At 45.2% G+C, this 19,469-nt stretch overlaps 1 protein-coding gene across 1 annotated transcript in view; it reads right to left on the bottom strand.

The window, feature by feature from the left end:
* The window catches only part of Itga9 (integrin subunit alpha 9), a 322,017-nt gene that overhangs the window by 264,890 nt on the left and 37,658 nt on the right, over positions 1-19,469 (bottom strand). Inside the window, exons 5-6 of the mRNA XM_076843659.2 lie at positions 10,338-10,405; positions 1,476-1,605 (exon numbers count right to left, since the gene is read on the bottom strand). Of these exons, the coding sequence (XP_076699774.1) occupies positions 1,476-1,605; positions 10,338-10,405 (198 nt within the window). The remainder of the gene's footprint in view (positions 1-1,475; positions 1,606-10,337; positions 10,406-19,469) is intronic.

Genomic DNA, 19,469 nt, shown 5'->3' with positions numbered 1-19,469 from the left:
TGCTGTGATCATAAGTTATTTGAGTTTTGTGATGATTCATATCATCCAGGATCTCCATGTGGCCGATTTCTCTCAAACCGATGATTTACATTGCCTGAGAGTATCCCGAGTGACATACTCTCAACTGTCCCCTGTTAAATTCTTGCAGCAGATAAGGGGCTCCGTTTTGTACACAGGGAGAGACCACAGACCCCAAGGTTCATAACACCTGTCTGAGGCCCAAAAACCCCCATCCAAAGTGGGCTCTCTTCTGCCCTCTTCATTCCGAGTCAGCAAGCATGTGTTCAGCTCCTGCCGTACACCAGGTGCTGTATATACCAGCTCCCGGGGCTGAGAGAAGAACTCCCACCTTGGACGTGCGCACAGCCCAGTGAGGGGTTTGGTACCAGTGGCAGATGCTGTTCTGGTAGTACACAGAGAGGCAGCTCAGCGTTTAGACCCTGTCTCAGAAACAACAGATTTATACCCAACTCTGGGGCTTATGACCTTGGAAAGTTACGTCATGTAATGGTCAGCTGCTTCACCTACAAAGTACGGATAATAATGGCAAACTCAATTTCAGAATTAAAAGAAATAATATACAAAACCCAGCATAGATAATATGCTTAATAAATAGACCGAGGAGCTACGTGAGCACGGTAGCAAATGCCCCAAAGACTTATTAAAGTACTGTTGGGTCTGTGCTGCCTCGGGGCACACTAACGGTCAGAAGGGAAAAGGTGACTCACCAACTCTCTGACCCCATCTAACAAAGATATTTCACCCTATGCCCAAAGGGTGGCAGGGCCTCCCCTGATTAGAGTTATATGTACTGAATGTGAAAGAAGATCGTTTTGTTATTATGAGACCTTCCTAAATATAGTTCCAATTCCAGTCCGGAATGGCAGCACTCAGGGCCTGGGTTGAATCCTGTGACCGTCCTCTCCCTAAGCAAACACAGTTTATCTCTGTCTTTAAATGGGCACCGTTTTGCCCCAGCATCTTCTTTGCCTGATGGCTGCTCAATTAAATTGTACCTATCTTCTGTTCTAGAAGACTAAGAGGGTTCAGAAAAGTAAGAAAATTTCTGAGCCTTCAATTAAACTTCAACCTGGGGTGCTACCTGTCATGATAATTTCTGGTAATTATTTCTATTTGTGACCAGAAAGCAGAGACTCCATCCCCAAGGGATGTCCAAAGAATACTACTAGGATTCTATTGAACTCATTTTGCATCTGATCATCTGAATTTGAGTGATTGCTAAAACAAGGAGATAAGACACTTGAGCCTCCAGAGAAGGTTTTTTAATTAAATCAGTTTTAATTCAGCTCCCTCTTCTGTCTTCTATGTGAGTTGCTAGAGGTTCAGGTGTTCTAATTAAAGAACCAGAGATTGGAAAGTAAAAGCCAACTAACTCTCCCTTCCACCAACAGAGCGATAACCGGTAATGGCTCCCATTTGCCCCTCCTTATCTCGCCTCTCCCCCAGCTACTCACCCAGGTAGGTGTACCGCCTGTTCATGATGGCTTCATCATTCAGCTTCAAATAGGTGTTGTCCGTGAGGTTCAGCACTTTGATCGTCCCAGCCCAATAAAATGACCCGGGGGCGCCCATCACCACCAGCTCCTACCAGAAAAATCCAAATATAAGTGGGAAGCCGAGAAAGGGATGAAGAGATGTAGTAAGACCACAGTCACACAAAGGAGAACTCGGAATGAAATTAAAAATACCTCACCATGGGTTGTTGTTTTTTTGGGTTTTTTTTTCCCAGCATATCCATTTAAAAAAAAAAAATCACCACATTTCCTAGCATTATAGAATCTATTGTCCAGTTGGTATGGTCAGGAATGAAGAGGCGAAGTTAACTGAACAAGGGGACAGGATGAGTGACCCACCAACCACAAATGAGACTATACGCATTTCCTCAATCTTATACCAGGATTAAACATGAAAATGGCAAACAAGGGTGGTGTCCTGCAGAATTCCAGGGAGCACTTGCACAAAGACAGCAAGGCCTCACCTAGCCTGGACCCAGGCCCACTATTCAATGGCTCCGGCTGCCCAGTGCATAGCAGGGCTTTCCAAAAACTGCACTAATGTCCCAGGGAAATCCCCTCTAGGGCTCATCTCAGCTCCTCTTCTCAGGAAGGGCTGCAAAGGTGGGTTTTCTGGCCACAATGGCCCACTGCAAATTCGGAAGGACAAAAACAAGAAACCAAAAAGCCAACTAAGGGAAGTTCATAAACTAGAAAGAGAACAGACCACAGGTAGTAAGAGACAGTAGCCCTAACTAAAAATAGACTCCAGAATACAGAAGACACAGCTCTCGGCATTTAAATGGTGGGAAAATGGTCCTGCAGCCACAAGCCTGTGCTACAAAACCATCTAACGACCAATACTGATGATAATCCTAAATGCTCCAAAACAGTTCAGTTACCTTGGAAAGTCAACAGGGATATCTGCACGATCTTGCCCACAAGAAGATGCATTGTTAACTGTGCCAAGTTAGAAACAACCTGAATGTCAAACAGTAAGGCTTCTAAACTAGAACCCATGCATGCAACAGAACTCAATGCAGTATTAACCACACCACAGAAGACCTAATGGCACCGAGATATTTACAAAGTGCTGTTAAAAAGAATACATAAAGCAATATATATGCTGCCAATCATGTTTTATAAAGAAAAAAAAAAACGAACGAACATGTGCACAAATTCACAAAGACCAGGTGGACAGGTCATAAAACATTTTCCCCAGAGTGCTGGAACTATGGACATCCCTTCTTTCACTCTCTCATAGTTTATTAAAAATTTGAGAACAGACTGTTTTCCAAGAGCACAGGTCTCAGGTAAAAGTCAACCTGTCAACTGTTCCAAACATATCGGCTCCCCTCCTGCCAATTCCCCCTCAGACTGTACACTTGGGACACTCTGCTCTTTGACTCTCCATTCCTGCACGGCCCTCATGCTTCCTCTGCCTGAGTAACTCTTCTGCAATCTACAAAGCCCAGCTCAAGTGTGGGAGAACCTTCGACAAATGTTGGTAGGAAAGAAGAGCACAGGTTAGGAGTCAACTCATAGAAAGTTCCAGAATCAGCCAAAAAAACCCGACTCTATGGTGATAAAATTCAGAACAGTATGAAAGAGGGGCAGTATTATCTGCAAAGGGGCATGAGGAATTTTCTACAGTGGTGGAAATGTTCTCAAGATAGAGATGACATGAGTGTGCACATTTATCAAAATTCATCAAACTATATTTACATGGGTGTGTGTTATCGTATGTATTGAACACAAAAGACTTGATAGTCAAAAGTTCTAGAACAGTTAATTAAACACTGACCAGGAAGTCACCTCACACAAAAAATGCAGAATTGCCAGTGAAATGACATTTTACAAGTGTTCCAGTGAAGCCCCCGAGGACCGAGCCTGCACTGGGATAAGTAGCAGCAAGTTCTTGCACACATTGGAAGTCTCAACAGGGAATCTCCTTTTGATTATTTATATTTTCTAAAGTATCTGCACTGCCAGAAGAAATAAAACTTATTTGTCCAACAAAATCATTTTTTTTTTCTGTACTGGGGATTGAATCCAGGGGTGCATAACCACTGAGCCACATCCTTAGTTTTTTTGTTTCTGTTTTGTTATTTTTGAGACAGGGTCTTGCTAAATTGCAGAGGCTGGCTTTGAACTTGTGATCCTCTGGTCTCAGCCTCCCAACCTGCTGGGATTCCAGGCATACACCACCACGTAAAGTCATTAATTTTTTATTCAACTATATTTACTAAGTACCTACTATCATGTATGTAGAGCTTGTGCTACATACAAAGATAAAGTTCCTTGGCATGACACGCTTAGGATAAGGCAACATGGAAAACCACAAGATAACTGTGTAGGCTGACGAAAGCTGCTGGTTTCTGACAGGTCCCTGGAGGCTAGTCCCTGCCAGAGAGTCATGAGTTTCTGATCATTTATAAAGTCACCAACGGATTCTTGGAGTGCAAGAATCTGCAAAAGCCAGGAAATTGGGGAGAAAAAGAGAGCCCATGGGAAAGAGGGTGAGGCTTTGAACAAGGGAGTCTATCAATCTGGGAAGAATCGGGACAATGACTAGGGAGTGAGTGCAGGTGGAAGGAAAGTCCCTCCCTAGATTCTGGTCTGAATGGCTTGCTTTTCACCCCTCAGGAAGGCGTGGACGAGGCTGTCAGTGAACACTTCATTGAAGGTTCTGAGATTGACACCTCCTCAAAGCACTGCCCAGATAACCCCGGAGGTATCTCTCTGCTTTCTGCACTCAGGACCCATCCCTGGGAACACACACGGTGGGGCACAAGTTCTCTCCTCCTCCTTACACTTGCCTGTTTGGTGTAAGAGACTGTGCTACTTCTAGAAAGCCAGGAGAAAGACAAACCATCGGTTCATCAGAGGACAGAGACTTTTTTCCCTGGCCTCCAGTTTGGAAAGGAATTTGCAATCAGTGCCCAAAAACAAAGGGCGCCGAAGAATGTCATGAGTGATGGCCTCAACACCAGTTGTATACACAGCGTGGAGCGTTCTCCTTCTGCAGCTTTTTACAAGCCAGAGCTCCGAGCATAGGCACGGGCCTGTAAAGGCTCTGCAGGACACGAGGCATGGACAGACTGCTTTCCGATTTTGATTAATCCAGGATCCAAGTGGAGAAATGAGTGTCTCCTGTACCTCTGTGTTCTCTCAAACTACAGAGGGGATAAGGCAAAGTAATCTCATTCCTTAAAAACTTTTGAAACAAATAGTTGTTTTCTTCCTCTGTTCTCTTAGGGTTCACACTGTCTTTCCCTTCAATCCAAATGAGATAAACTGGGACCAAGCCTGTGACCCTCAGGGCCGGGCTGGGAGGCAGAGCGTCTTCTGGGAAATCCCTTGAATTTAGCTACTTCTGTTCATTTTGAAGGTTGTTTTAGTGGCATTCACAAGTGTCAGGAAAATGTGATCAAAGCTTTGCTTCCCATCTCCCAAGGAACAGCCAGTACAAATATCACACCCCAGAACCCAAGCTTCCCCTCAAACAAGGCCACCACTGCCTAATCACATCAGGAGAATCCCATAAAACAGCCTGGGCCTTCTCCCGAGGTGCGTTTTACTAGCAGAATCTCCAGAGGCACTGGGGCCCCTGGGTGTGCCTGAAAGAAGCCACAGGCTCTTCTCTACCCACTCCCCAGAGGGGACCCCAGGAAGGCAGAAGAACGCAGGGATCTACGACAGAAGTCCATGCTTAGGAAAGTTCCCCCCAGTGGTTTCCAATGGCGGGGTCATCCCCAAGTCTTCTGTCGGTGCTTAGAAGTGTCTGTCACCTCTATTGCTCTAGTCTACGAAAATAAATAAAGTCCCCGGGAAACTCTCACCTTCAATGATGGGCTAAAACTCATGTGGTATCCATAACTCAGAGCTTAGATAACCTCAGGGTCACTGACCCGCAGGTCAAGCAGGCCCCTTGGGCCAGAATATTTGGGGCCAAAGTGGCTACGTCCGGGATGGTAGGGAAACCATCCGCCTTGGGACGCAGCTGTGTGCCCCAAGAGGGGGACAGATCAGCTCACAGCACAGGCAAGTGATGAGGTCAGCAGAAGGGCAGAGGAGGGAACCGCGCCTGCTCCACCCCTTCAACCACATTTCCTGCTCAGCCACAAACAGCTGAGGTTCCAGACACAAGGGAGGCAGCGAGTTCAAAGACCTCCTGTTTAAGGAGGCCAAAGGCCTGGGAACCAGAGTGAAGGCTGAAGCCCAGATGGGCCAAGAGACAGCAGGCTGGGGTCAAAGGACTGAACAGCAGCAGGGGGGCCGCCCACGCCTCTCCTGCCCTTCTAGACACTGTGTCCCCACTTCTGTTTGTTCTGAGCCCAGCCAGCACATGCCAAGACACTGTGGCTCCCTTGGGCTCTGAATCCCAGAGGCTGGGGTTTCAACAGGCCTTCTCAGGTCTCTGGTCATCCCAGGCTTGCCCAGCCACCTGGGCTTCCCTTCTATACCCAATGGCCCCCCAACTCCTCCTTCCAAGCCCTCCTTCCACACAGTCCCAAGTCCTGCCTTTCCCGACTTGCCAGCCTGTGGGGCCACACTGACGCCTCCCTCCAATGTTGTGGTGAGTGCTGACTTCTGTGATGAATCAGTCCTCCTCCCACCATCCAAGGTGAAGCATCTCCCCACAGTCCCAGGCTCAGCACACTTATCCCCTCAAAGACCAGCAAGGGCCAAGCCTAACTTCCTGGCTCAGACTAGGGTCTAGTCTCTGTGTCCAAGGCCTCTTATAGGAGCAGCTACGAGCATGTCCCAGCACCTCACACTTGTGCCTGAACCAGAGGTCCTCCTTGGGGGTCCTCTCCACAAGGGGCATCACTCTTCTCCACAAACCCAGCTCAGCACCTCTTTCCTCTGCCCCACAGGGCTCTGGCCACCCAACCCATGGACATGTCCTTAGTATTCTCTAATGACCCCAATCACTTTATTCCAAAAGTGACACTCTACCCTGCCCTGTTGCCTCATGGCTAGAACACATCATGGCCTCCCTGTCTGGCCTCCCTCAAGAGCATCCTAATCCAAAGTCCTGGGCACACCCACCCCAGATAGCCTTACAACACTGCCATCTGCCATGTTGGTCACCCACCTCTGATAGTACAGTGGTTCCCACTGCCTATTGGATGAAGTCATACTGTACTAGACCTGCTGCAGGACCAATGGCCAGGGCAGTTACACAGCCTACATGCTGAGAGGGAAGTGAGTAAAGTCAGTACATGGCAGGGTGGTGTTTTAAATCAATGGGGATAGGAAAAACAATTCAACAAACCAGTGTCAAAACCACCAACTATGCATTTAGGAAAACAATACAGTTTCTACTACGTAAAAAGATATAATAATTTCTGAAAGAGTGAAGATACACATTTCTTTTTTAAAAACCTGTAAAAGGACTAGAAGAAAATATAGGTGAATAATTTCATAATCTTAGAGATAGCCTTTACTAAGTAACAACTCTAGAATCCAGAAAAAGTATATTTGACCAAACATGAGTGTGCAACACTAGTACAACAGAGACACACAAAGCACAGTTAAAAGAAGCTGAGCTGGGCACGGTGACGCACACCTGTGATCCCAGTGGCTCAGGAGGCTGAGGCAGGAGGGTCAGTAATTCAAAGCCAGCCTCAGCAACAGCAAGGTGCTAAGCAACTCAGTGAGACCCTGTCTCTAAATACAAAATAGGGCTGTGATGTTACTCAGTGGTTAAGTGCCCCCAAGTTCAATCCCCGGTACCGCAAAAAGAAAGGGAAAAAAAATAAGACTGATCAGAAATTTTTTTGAAATAAACAAGAATGTTGAAACTATGTAACAAGTTTATACAAATCAGCAAAAAGAACAAAATCAGAACACTGAACTCAGAATATAAACAATTTCCAGAAAAATACAAATGGCCAATATTTAAGAAAGATAACAACTTATACTAATAATCAGCTCATGGGACATTAAAATGAGATTTCTTTTTCCAATGGCAGAAATTGTTAACATTGGTGAGAGCGCGATGGGACAGTTGTGACAGAAGTGGGAAAAGTGTCAATTAGTAAACACTTCTGTAATGCAATTTTCCTGAATGTATCAAAATGTATCAAATTCTGGGTACTGCTGGACCCTCCTACCATCTCCTCTATGCATGCACTTGTGCTCAAAAAGCTGGTCACCAATCTCCAGCACACCACCACAGTGAGACTGTGGCCTGTTCATACAGCATCTCACTCACTGCAGCTGGAGGCAGTGGGCCGAGGCTAGGAATGGAAGAGGCTGGAAAGGCAGGAGGATCCGGGATGCCGGATGAGGGGAGGCATCTGGATTTTCTTATAAGTGGATGGGAAGATACTGGACAGTTCTGAGCAAGAAGCCATGACACTTTTGTGCATAGAAGGTCCCAGAACTCGTCTGTCAGGAGGAAAGGGTGGAAGCAGGACAACAGGAAGGCTCTGTAGTGGGCTAGGAGCAAAACAATCAAAGCTGATTTGTGGGGTGCCAGAGGATGTGGAGAGAAACGTGTGTTTGCACGGTAAGTTTTGAGGGCAAAAGGGGTGGGACGTGCTGGTTGCTGATACCCCAGTGAGAGGGGAATTTTCAAAGCTTTTGGCCTCGCCAGCTAGGACACTGGTGGTACCATTCACGAGGCCCAGGGTGGAATTCTCTGGAGCAGTCACAAAACCAACGCCTGCATGAAGGTTCACAGTAGGAATTGCTGGGGGTTGAGAGGGAGGTGCCTCCCATTTATTGGTTTGAATAAAAGATGATTTAAAAATTCGACTTTCTACCTTTCATTTTTGCTGTTTGCACACTATATTGCCAACTGTCTTTTTATTGACTTTTTTAAAAATATCAATGACAGTGGAATGCATTACAATTCTTATTATATATATATATACAGCACAAATTTTCCATATCTTTGGTTGTATATAAAGTATGTTGACATCAATTCGTGTCTTCATACATGTACTTTGGATAATGATGTCCATCACATTCCACCATCCTTGCTAACCCCCTGCCCCCTCCCTTTCCCTCCCACCCCTCTGCCCTATCTAGAGTTCATCTATTCCTCTCATGCTCCCCCTCCCTACCCCATCTATGAGTCAGCCTCCTTATATCAGAGAAAACATTCAACATTTGGTTTTTTGGGATTGGCTAACTTCACTTAACATTATCTTCTCTAACACAATCCATTTGCCTCAAATGCCATGATTTTATTCTTTTATTGTTGAGTAAAAATTCCATTGTGTATATATGCCACATTTTATTTATTCATTCATCCACTGAAGGGCATCCAGGTTGGCTCCACAGTTTAGCTATTGTGAATTGTGCTGCTATAAACATTGATGTGGCCATGTCCCTGTAGTATGCTGTTTTTAAGTCCTTTGGGTATAGACCAACGAGAGGGATAGCTGGGCCAAACATGAATAGTTCCATCTATTTTCTCTGAATTAAAATAGCCATTTCTAAGATCAAGACGGCCAATTTCACTCCTGACTTAGAAGGGACCCTCTGCAGAAAGCTTTGGAAACCTGACAGTGGGGTCAGAGGCCTTACTCCCCTCCCCTCGATGTCACATGCTGTCTTTCAGCTCTCTTCAGTCCTGTAGCAAAGAAGGGAGAGACAGGTGGCATCAGAGTCAAGCCCTTAGGCCAAGATGTGAAGTTTGGGGTTTAATCTTCCTTGTCATGAGAAGCCAGAGAGTCTACATGAAAGGTCTGACTTTGAAAGAATCCTTAGGCTGGAGTGCAGAAGACATACTGCAAGAGCCAAGCACAGGCACAGCCTGGGACCGAGAAAATGTTTAAGAAGTAGATGACGGTGACAGTTATGTGACACTGCAAATGCACTAAATGTCACCGATCCCACATTTAAAATGGTTAAAGTGCATTGATTCAATGACTATAATAAAATGGACAGGGGAAACCAACTCGGGGCCAGTGTATCGCCAAGTGAGGGCAGTGGCCCTTCCAGACACGTGTGCTGACCGACTTTCTACCCTTTTTCGGTGGCGATACAGAAAAGCCGTCATTCGGGATACATTTGGAGACTTCAAACAGTAAGATTTCAGAAGTACTTTTTATGTGATGCAAGGAACCACACAGACAACGGTGCCACTTCCAGAGCTCAGCAAGGAACTTTGCAGAAGGCAGGCAGTCCTAAAGATGCCCAAGGAACGAGGAGGAGAAGCAAAGAACAAACTCGCAGGAAATGAGAACAAGAAAACAGTAACTAAAAATGAACTACAGGCCAGATGTCACAGGGCCGCTGACAGGGCACATTCAAGTGTAGGGTCTTTGAGAGGTTGAGAAAAGGTCTAGGGTTGTATGTTGAGACCCTCCATAAAGAGGAACACTGTGAGGTGACGAGTGTTCACTTAGGCACCAGCTGCCTGCATGCTGTCTCAGGGATGCTTAACCTCTGAGCCACATACCCAGCCTTTTTTATATTTTATTTACAGTCAGGATTTCACTAGGTTGCTGAAGCTGGCCTTGAACTCACAATCCTCCTGCCTCAGCCTCCCAAGCCACTGGGATTACAGGCGTACACCACCATGCCTGGCCATTGTATCCCTTTAATCAGGTCCTTCCGCAGGTTTCAGCATCAAACTGACATGTTCGGAAATTTGAGTGAGTCAGGCCACCAGCAGCCTCTGCCCAGCCAGTGCCCCTGACCAGGCTTAAATAACGCTCCCCGATGTAAGGACCAGAATCGACTCACCCACAGCTCGAGTGTCTGGGACACTAACAGCACTCCCCTCCGGAGGTCACAAAATATCACAAAAAGCCAGGAAATGAACACCCAAAAGAGGCATCCCCAGGCAGAATCACCCACCTCCGTGAAGAAGCCTGCTATCCCAGCCTGGCAGGAGCCATGTTCCTCTCCATACTTCTTCTTATACTCTGGAGGGGGAGAAGGAAAGAGAAGCAGACCAGACATGTCAGTGTGCGCCAATCGTGCGTGGACCCAGCCCCTTCCCCCAGTGCCTCTGCGAGCTGGGCCAGGGATGCTGACCAGACTCGGGCGCAGAAGGAAAGTCTCAGGAATCCACGAGACCTCAAAAATCCAGGCGCTGGAGCCATCAGGTAGCAAGGCTGCCAAGGGCCTCAGAGGACTTCCTCCGCTCACGTCGGGGAGGGAGCAGCCGCCGCAGCCACAGTGATTAAGTGGGAGGCTGGTGACAATTACTTCAATTACTTCAGAAAGGATCAAGATCCCTAGTGGGTCCTGAGGAGCTGAAAACATGACCCAGAAATGGGAATAATGTGGCCATCCTAGTGTGGAGTCCCCTGGAAGGAGACCAACCTTTCCCCCAAAACACTTGGTACAGCTAGAGGCAGAATGCTCCCAAGCATCCAACCAGAAGCAAGGCATCCACCCCTGGGCTAAGAAAGAGGGGGTCTACCAGGACAGGTCCCAGAATGTGGCCTTGCTCTCCCGCAAGGTCAGAGGTAGCAGACACGTGTATTCCTGTGTGGAAGCAAGAGGGACAGATATCTCCAGACCAAGAGAAAACCCATGGATGATCTCCTTTGTCCCAACACCCTACCCAACAAATGGGAACACTCTGTTGCCCATTTTATTTTCACATTGGCAAGAAAGAAACTTTTGATGAGAGTTTAGTAGTGCCAGGCTTTGTGGTATTGCCTCCACTAGCATCATTTCATTGATTCCCACATCCCTGGGAATCGATCTCCCTATTTGTCAACAGGTAATACTAAGGCTCAGAAAGGTCAGGTGAATTGTCCAGGGTCACCCAGCTAGTGAACGCCTATCTCTTAGATCTGTGGCCTAGGAAAGATTTTGTAAAGTAGTTTCACAAAATCACAAGAAGCGACTGGCGGTTGGAAGTCATTTCAGGGGTGAAGACAAGGAGGGAGGTTTAGAGTGACTCAAATTAATCACATGTGCCACATTGCTGGATAGCCTCAGGCTGGGGCTACCCAGCAAATAACCCAGTGACCTTCTGGGGGTCTTGGCAAGTCTCCTGTACCATTAAAATCTAGTACCATGAAAATATGATTATTTTTGAAACACAAAAATAAATAATCCAAAAGAACAATGAAGCCGTGATTGCAACACAGTGCGCCTTCCTGCAGCTCAAAGTGTCTACTCCAGGCGCAGCGGGGAAGGGGCCCTGGGGAGATAGGCAGAGTAATTCAGTTTCTAACAACACTCACCGCAGAGCCTAGTAACATTTTCCAGTAAGTGGCCATTAACCGACTGCTGAATTACAACAGAAGGTCAATGAGGGACTCCTCTTCCATGAGGGGGGTGCCGTAAGCTCCTCCCACCTTGTCCTGCGACGCTAAGGGAAACTTCCAGCCCTGCCAGAGAGCCACGCACCAGCAACGGAACCCACTTATCCCCAGCAAAATCTTGCACCAAGATTGCGGATAGGGGTGCAAAGAATTAAACAAACCCTGCATCAAATAGCACAAGGACTAGAAAGAGCAAAATGTCCCAAACTGGACAAATGAACCTCATCGGTGCCCCTAACTCCAGGGGTAAACCTCCCATTATAACTCCTACAAAATGAAACAAAGAAGATCCAGACCCCAAGGGCTGAATAAAACTACCATGCCCGACACACCAGTTCAGCCTTATAAATGTGGCATGAATAGGAACTGTGTGGTGTTGTGGTTTGAATACGAGGTGTTCCCCCAAAACTCCTGCGCTAATGCAGGAATGTTCAGAGGGGCCAGGATTAGATTCGGAGTGCCATGACCTAAGCCGTCCATCCTCCTTTGAATGGAGGAAACCGAGTGGTGATGTAGGAGGGGGCGTGGCTGGAGGAGTGGTCATTTCTCTGCACCCCCTTCCCACCCCACCCCCTGCTTCTTGGTCACCAAGAGCAGGACAGCTTCCTTGTCCTGCAGTCACGTTCCTCCTCAGAGCAACAGACTTGGGTGATCATGGACTAGACCTCAGAAACCACCAGCTCAAGTCAAATTTTCCTCCTCCAATTGTCCTTGGGTATTTTTGTCACAAAGAAAAAGCGGACAAACGCATGGAAGTCTCATATCTTTTTAAGTAAATAGTCTTGAGGTCTCTTTTTGACAGGAACTGCAAAAAAAAAAAAAAAAAAAAAAAAACACATTCAACACCTTTCTCAGCCTCCTCCCCACACTGTGCTTGGAGTTCTGTATCCTGGAACAGGACCTGGTGTTTCTGAGGTGGTCGTGGTCTTATTGGAAGCTGGGAGTGCCCCCCGCCTGGCCCAGGCTAGAAGACTGCCAGGGGAAGCCCTTACCAGCACCCTTACCATTTTATATGTGGGACTCCAGTATCCAAGGAGTTTGGGATCTGAGGGGGTCCTGAAACCAGTCTCCCTCAGACACCGAGGGACAATGTCACATAAGGTTATGCTAACTTTTTCCTATCCTAAAAATCTTGATTAGAGCAAAAATAATTTGATTCTTCTTCTCTAGACCTGAGATAGCAAGACACACTAGAGAGTCTGGGAATAAAGATGGGTAGAGAAACAAGGGGCTGCCCCCCAACACCAACCCCGAGAAGCCACGTCAGACATCCTGTCTCCACTGAGAAGTTCAGAAACGCAGGGTGGAGGGATTCAAGAGAGGGCAGGGGACCTCCCGTCTCCTGTTCCCAGGAAGAACTTTGCCTTCACAAACACAAAGGCCATGGGGCCAGAAGCTGGCTGCTCCTGGGCACGTCCACTCGGTCGGCCTTCACACGCCCCCAACGTGATGGCCCAGCAGAGAGGGCTGCAAAGGGCCATCTCCCTCTATGAACAAAGCATTTATCCACTTCAAAGAAGCAGAGCAGAAACCAGGCTTCGCATGGTGACAGCAGCAACTGATGCTGTCACAAACCTATTAAATTGGGAGAAACTGAACCTGGTAAGCAAAAGATGAAGTCCAACAGGGGACCGAGAAATATCTTGGAGGAACCGGGATTCGATGGGAGAATTCCCTGCCACACGTGGGTTTGAATTACTTGGCCTATGTCACAGGCTTCAATATGTTAAGTCGTATGGCTCCTCCATTCCAAAAATGGTAGTATTTTCCTTGGGTTAGCTGCTGGTTTTATTAAACCCTGCCTAAACAGAAGGCAATTCAGAAAGAAGAAAAAAAAATTTACCGATTCCCAAATGTTCAGAATCCGCAACTTCAATGCATGGAGTCAACACTCATGAATTTTAATTCACTCAAGGCGGCCAGTGATTGGGCGTGGTCACTTCTGCACCCTTCCTAAAACTCTGGAATGTGTCAATCCCCCAGAAAGATCGATATATGCACAGTGTAACACTTTCCAAAACACTCTTCCTATTACATACTTGAGAAAGTTTGATCTTTCAAAGCCAGTCTTTTTAATACACTGATTTTAAAATAATTTCTCCATGGTTCCTTAGCTGAGCTATGAAAATACCAGGGAGAAAATAGCTCTGCTGTATTAAATTATTTCTGAATTTCACCAAGGAGAGGCAAATCTAAACAACTGATCATTAAACAGCAATTTAGACAGATCTCTAATAATAAAGGGCATTTAAATACACCCCCAAAAAATGAAAAGATAAAACTACCCATTAGGAGGCATCTCCTTCCAAACGAGGGGGGGGTGGAGTAAATGATCTCAATAACTAGGTTAGAGAGGAAGGGAGAAGAATTTATCAAAATAGCTCATGATTAAACAAAGTGAGCACTAAAATGCAAATTGTACCAAACCAGAGACTTACAATTAAGTGAGAAAGAGGTTTTTAAAGGGGAAATAATCTTCAGAGAATATCTAATAATCCCAACCTTCCCCATTCATTTTATGTCAGTATGTAATTGCTCAGAACAAGTGGTTTATTTAAAGCTACATAGCTAATTAGTCTCAGTCAGCACTGAAGAGCAGGGGCTGCTGGCCTCCCCGCTACTTCAGCCACACAGGCATGCTGCATGAGAACAGGCCCAGTCTCATTATTTTTGTTTAAAAAAAAAAAAAATCATTGTCCATCACCAGATAAATGAAGTATGGTATACACCTATGCTATTCTACCTTTAAAAGGAAGGAAATTCTGACACATGCTACAACATGGCTATTTCCTGAGGACACCACATTAAGTGAAACAAGCCCATCACAAAAGGGCACACACCGTGCGTGTTATGCTTCGGATGTGAAGTGTCCCCCAAAAGCTCATGTGCAAGACAATGCAAGAGGGTTTACAGGAGAAATGATCAGATCATGAAAGCCTTAACCCAATCAGTAAATTATTCCCCATGGGGATTAACTGAGTGGTAAATGAAGGCAGGTAGGGCGTGGCTGGAGAAGGTGGGTCATTGTGGTGTGTATGTGTGTGTGTATATATATATATATATATATATATATATATATATATATATTTAATCTGGTAAGTAGAATCTCTCTGCTTCCTGATCAAGTAAGGCACTTCCTTCTGCCACTCTCTTCTCCCATGATGTTCTGCCTCACTTCAATCTCTGAATAATGAGCCAGCCTTCTAGATATAGACTGAGCCTTTGAAACCGGAAGCCCCTAAATCCTCCTGTACAATTTTTCTGGTTGGATCTTTTAATCAGAGCAGCAAAAAAACTGACTAAAACGATGAGACTCCACTTACATGAGGTCCCTAGAATGGTCAAAGTCAGAGACAGAAAGGAGAATAGTGGTTGCCAGGGGTTGGTGGGGAGGAGGATGAGAGAGTTGTGTGGGTACAGACTCATTTGGAAAGAGGAAAGTTCTGGAAATGAATGGTGGGGAAAGTTGAACAACGTGGATGTACTTAATGCCATAGTACTACATGCTTTAAAATGGTTACAGTGGTAATTTTTATATGCCTTTTTTTAAACAATAATAAGTGACAAAAGAATTTTTTAATAATTGTTAAATAGTTCCTTGCCTCCAGAATCTAGCAAGCCCCATTTTGTTAATTCCCTAACTCAGAATAAGCAACAAGCTATCTTACAGGCACATAATAATGTATTTTCAACTTAGTATATGCTATGTCACATTTCATCCGTCATAGAAACTGACCTGGACAGGGATCAGTCACATTTCAGTGAGAACCCCAGCTCAGAACCAAGTAGAATTCAATCGTGTAACAGAAGCGAAAAGACTCACTGGCACTAAAACACGGACAAACGGCTGTTTGGACATTAAAACCAAATGTCTGGAGTAAGGAGAGACCCAGGACATAGAGCAGATCAGCCCTAGCTACATTTTACCAGGCTAAGGTGAACACCTGCCCCTCCCGCCCTGTACCTGGAGGACTTACCCATGGATTGTTTAAAACAGAAAAACTAAAACATGGCTTGAATAGTCCACAGCATAAGGTCCTAAATACTTAGAAGATTATGACGAAAATAGGAGATTTTCTCTGATGGGTCACAGCACCTAGTCTTGTCATCACAAAGAATCCCAATGTCCCACCAGGTATGATGGCAGATGACTATAATCCCAGAAGCTCAAAGCTGAGGCAGCAGGATTGCAAGTTCAAGGTCAACCTGGGCAACATAATAAGACCCTGCCTCGAAAAATAAGAAGGGCTGAAGATGTAGCTCAGGAGGTAGAACGCCCCTGGGTTCAATCCCCAAGGCTGAAAAAAATGGAGAAAATTAAAAAAAAAAAAAAAAAACAATATCTCAACAGAACAGGTAACACAGATTCCTACTCTAGACTTAAGTCCCCAACCCCACCTCTGTTTAATAATCCTATGACTGTCACCAATCTCCCTGACCCTCAATTTTCTCACCTGTACAATAATAAGAATACCTCAAAATGATGCGATTACCCGGTAAGTTATTGAGCACCAAGAACACTACCTGGCCATTGCTCGATAAATGTCAAGTGAATCTGAACCTGCTAGTTTCTCATAGAACTAACCCCAAGACACCTAGCACCACACAGGAAGTTTTGGAAGAGACTCAAAATTGGACATCCACAGGGGCAATACTAGAAGATGCAGTTTAAGCAATTAATTTCACACAATGCATGGAGACACGTTTGAAACATAGAACATATTTTTGCCTAAGACAAAAGTCCTTGGTACCAAAGGGAAAGCTTAATGGGGTTTCTGAGCCACTACCAGAGATGCTGGGACCTCTTTCCAGCCCTAGCTATCCTTGGGTCATTCTCTCTTTCCCTCTCAGATCCTTCTCTTTAACCGGTCATAATGCAAAACAGTATCCTTTTTTAATATGCTATATTTGCTTAAATGAGATAATGTTTATGAAAGCTCTTGGGAAATCATGAAATCCTATGTAAATGCAGAGGTCTTTATTTAATAAAAATGTATGGGGCTTATTTCTGGATTTTTAAATGGATCAACTCAGCCTTTGATGGTTTTCTCCAAAACAAAATAAAAAACACAACAGAACCTGAACTGCTTTTCATTTGTAAATGGATCGTGATTGATTTTTACCCCCTGTGGAGCCACAGCCTTTAACATTAAAAGGGGAAAAAAATTTCACTTTGAATTAGTGATCTATTTCCTTCCCTAGAAATGATCACTGTCTTGAGAAATGCAAATATGCCTTAGAAATAAAAATCCAGCTGTTCTGACAATAAAGAACACGATATAAAAATCTTTGGAATCAATGGGGCAAAAGACAACAAAATTTGATAAATTCAGACCCCAGCAATTTCAGATTTGAGAACATTTAAACAAGGCATAAGCTAAACCTTAGATCATGCATAAAAAGAGGGGAAGAGAGTTTACCAAAGAAATAAATCTTGCAACTATGATCAAAGGTATTTAAGTAATTTTAATCTTATCAAGGGCTCTTAAAATCATGTTAATGCTACCCAATTTCTATTCTTCCGTGTATATTCACTAAAGCAACCCTGTTAGCTCAGAATATTTAAGAATGTTCTGTCACCTAAAAATTATAAAATTCACATTTATTGAGCACACACTTGGAGCCTGAAACTGCTAAACATTTTAAATACCTCAAATACCTGTGTGTATGTACACGTACACATACGTGTGAGTGCAACACAGAAGATTGAAGCCAGGGGTGCTCTACCACTGAGCTACCATCCACAGCCCTTTTTTAAATTTTAAAATAGGGTCTTGCTAAGTTGCTGAGGCTGGCCTCGGATTTGTACCCTCCTGCCTCAGTCTCCTGTCTTCAGTAGGTATTAACCTCCCCATTTTACAGATGAGGAAGCTGGGGCTTAAGGAGCTTGGCCAAGTTTACCAAGTCTGAAAATAGGGACATATAGGTTCAAATATTGGAATAAATGGAAAAGTCAGAGCCTGCAAGTTAGGTCTAATGTACAATAGTACCATAATTGCCTCTAATTGCATTTCTTTATCAGTGTTTTCTCTTGAACGCTTTTTGTTAATTTAGCCAAGCTACTCCCAAATTATTCCATGCTCATGAGATTTTTCTGTCACAATAAAAAGATGAACTGTTTACAATCTCACTCCTGCCAAGCTCTGCCCCCAGTGGGCTCAAAGGAGAAGGGATGAAAGAAATGTCTGTACTTAATTTTATCACATGCACTGACTTTGGGGATTCTTAAAATATCCTGGCCTGGGGAACAGTACCTAGACGTTTACAGTGCTCCAGTTTACAGATAGTTTTTCCCACATCATCCACTGAAAGTATCGTCTCACACATGAAACCAAATGACATATGGGAGTAGACATGCAGTTTTTGTGTCACACAGTAAATGCAGACTAAGCTTCTACTGAAGGGCATGCACCATGATTTTATTTTATGTCCTAAACTCATTTCTATTTCCCATTCCCTCCACGTTTCCTGGTTTGGACAGGATATTCTGGTAGCCTCTCCCATCCAACCAGAAACAGGAAGCACCTGAGAAGCCACGAGAGAAAGATCCTTGTACCAAACCAAAGACCGGTGCAAAAGCTTGGGGCTGGGCACATGGCTCAGCGGCAGAGGGCTTGCCTGGCGTGTGTCAGGCCCTGGTTCAATCTCTAGCATGGCCCAAAAATAATTTAAAAGCTTGAGACGTTTTTGGAAAAGTGCCCCCACACTTGGGAGGGTTTGCCCAACCAAACCAACCCTCCAGCCTTCTAAAAAGAACCCAATTGGTCCACATTTACAGAACCATCAGTGGGCTTCCTAAGCACTTTGGCCAGCATTTTCTCATGAGCTCCTCACAATAACCAAAAAAGATAAAAAGCGATGGAGACCTGAGAGTGTCCACTGCCCTGCAGGACCCAGCAACTTGTCCAAGCCACAGAGGCGGCCATGTGGACAAGCTAACTTCAACCAATCTCCCCACCAACCCCTCCCTCCCATGTCTGTCTACCACTGCATAAGAAGTACATCTGGAGGCAGCGGTTCCCTCTGCCCCATGCCCATGGACATGACCACCAGTGGATTTCCACCACCCTCTCTTCCACGCCTGCAACAGACCACAGGTTCTAAGAGGGATTCACCTTTTTCCTATTGTAAATGAAAATAACCCTTTCTGCTACCTTGTACTTGGGTGCAGCTGGAGCCTTTGGGGAGAGGTACCCAGCAGTCACACATGGGCAGGGAACTGTCCCCCTTTCAAATAGATACTTTTCCTGCAGATAAGGGACTTCTGAATAGCCAGAACTATGTCCCTTGGGTTTTGACTATCTAGTGCTTTCCAGGAACTTAAAATTAAGTGGACTCTATTCCTGGGACACAAGTCAATCACCCTTCAACAATCTCTTGCTCCGCATACCTCAGAGGCACACAGCAGAAGAACTGGTGCAGACACGCTGAGCATTTAGTATTCTTAGATATAGCCAGGCGCTATTCTAAGAACTCATGGGAATCAACTCAGTCCTTTCCACGACCTTGAGGTAGCAGAGAAACTTAACTCGTCTGAGGACACATTATTAATAAGAGCAAGTGGCAGAGCTGGACTTGAACTCTGGTGTTCTGGGTCCCGAGTCTATCTTCCGAACACCATGCCACTTTGCCTATCCACACGTGAGTATGGCATGTGAATAATACAAGAGGAAAAACCCGGGCTTGGGCAAGTTTCTGAACCTCG

The sequence above is a fragment of the Callospermophilus lateralis genome, chromosome 1 (assembly GCF_048772815.1).
Source record: "Callospermophilus lateralis isolate mCalLat2 chromosome 1, mCalLat2.hap1, whole genome shotgun sequence".
Taxonomy (NCBI): domain Eukaryota; kingdom Metazoa; phylum Chordata; class Mammalia; order Rodentia; family Sciuridae; genus Callospermophilus; species Callospermophilus lateralis.
This window is presented reverse-complemented; position numbering and strand designations above follow the sequence as displayed.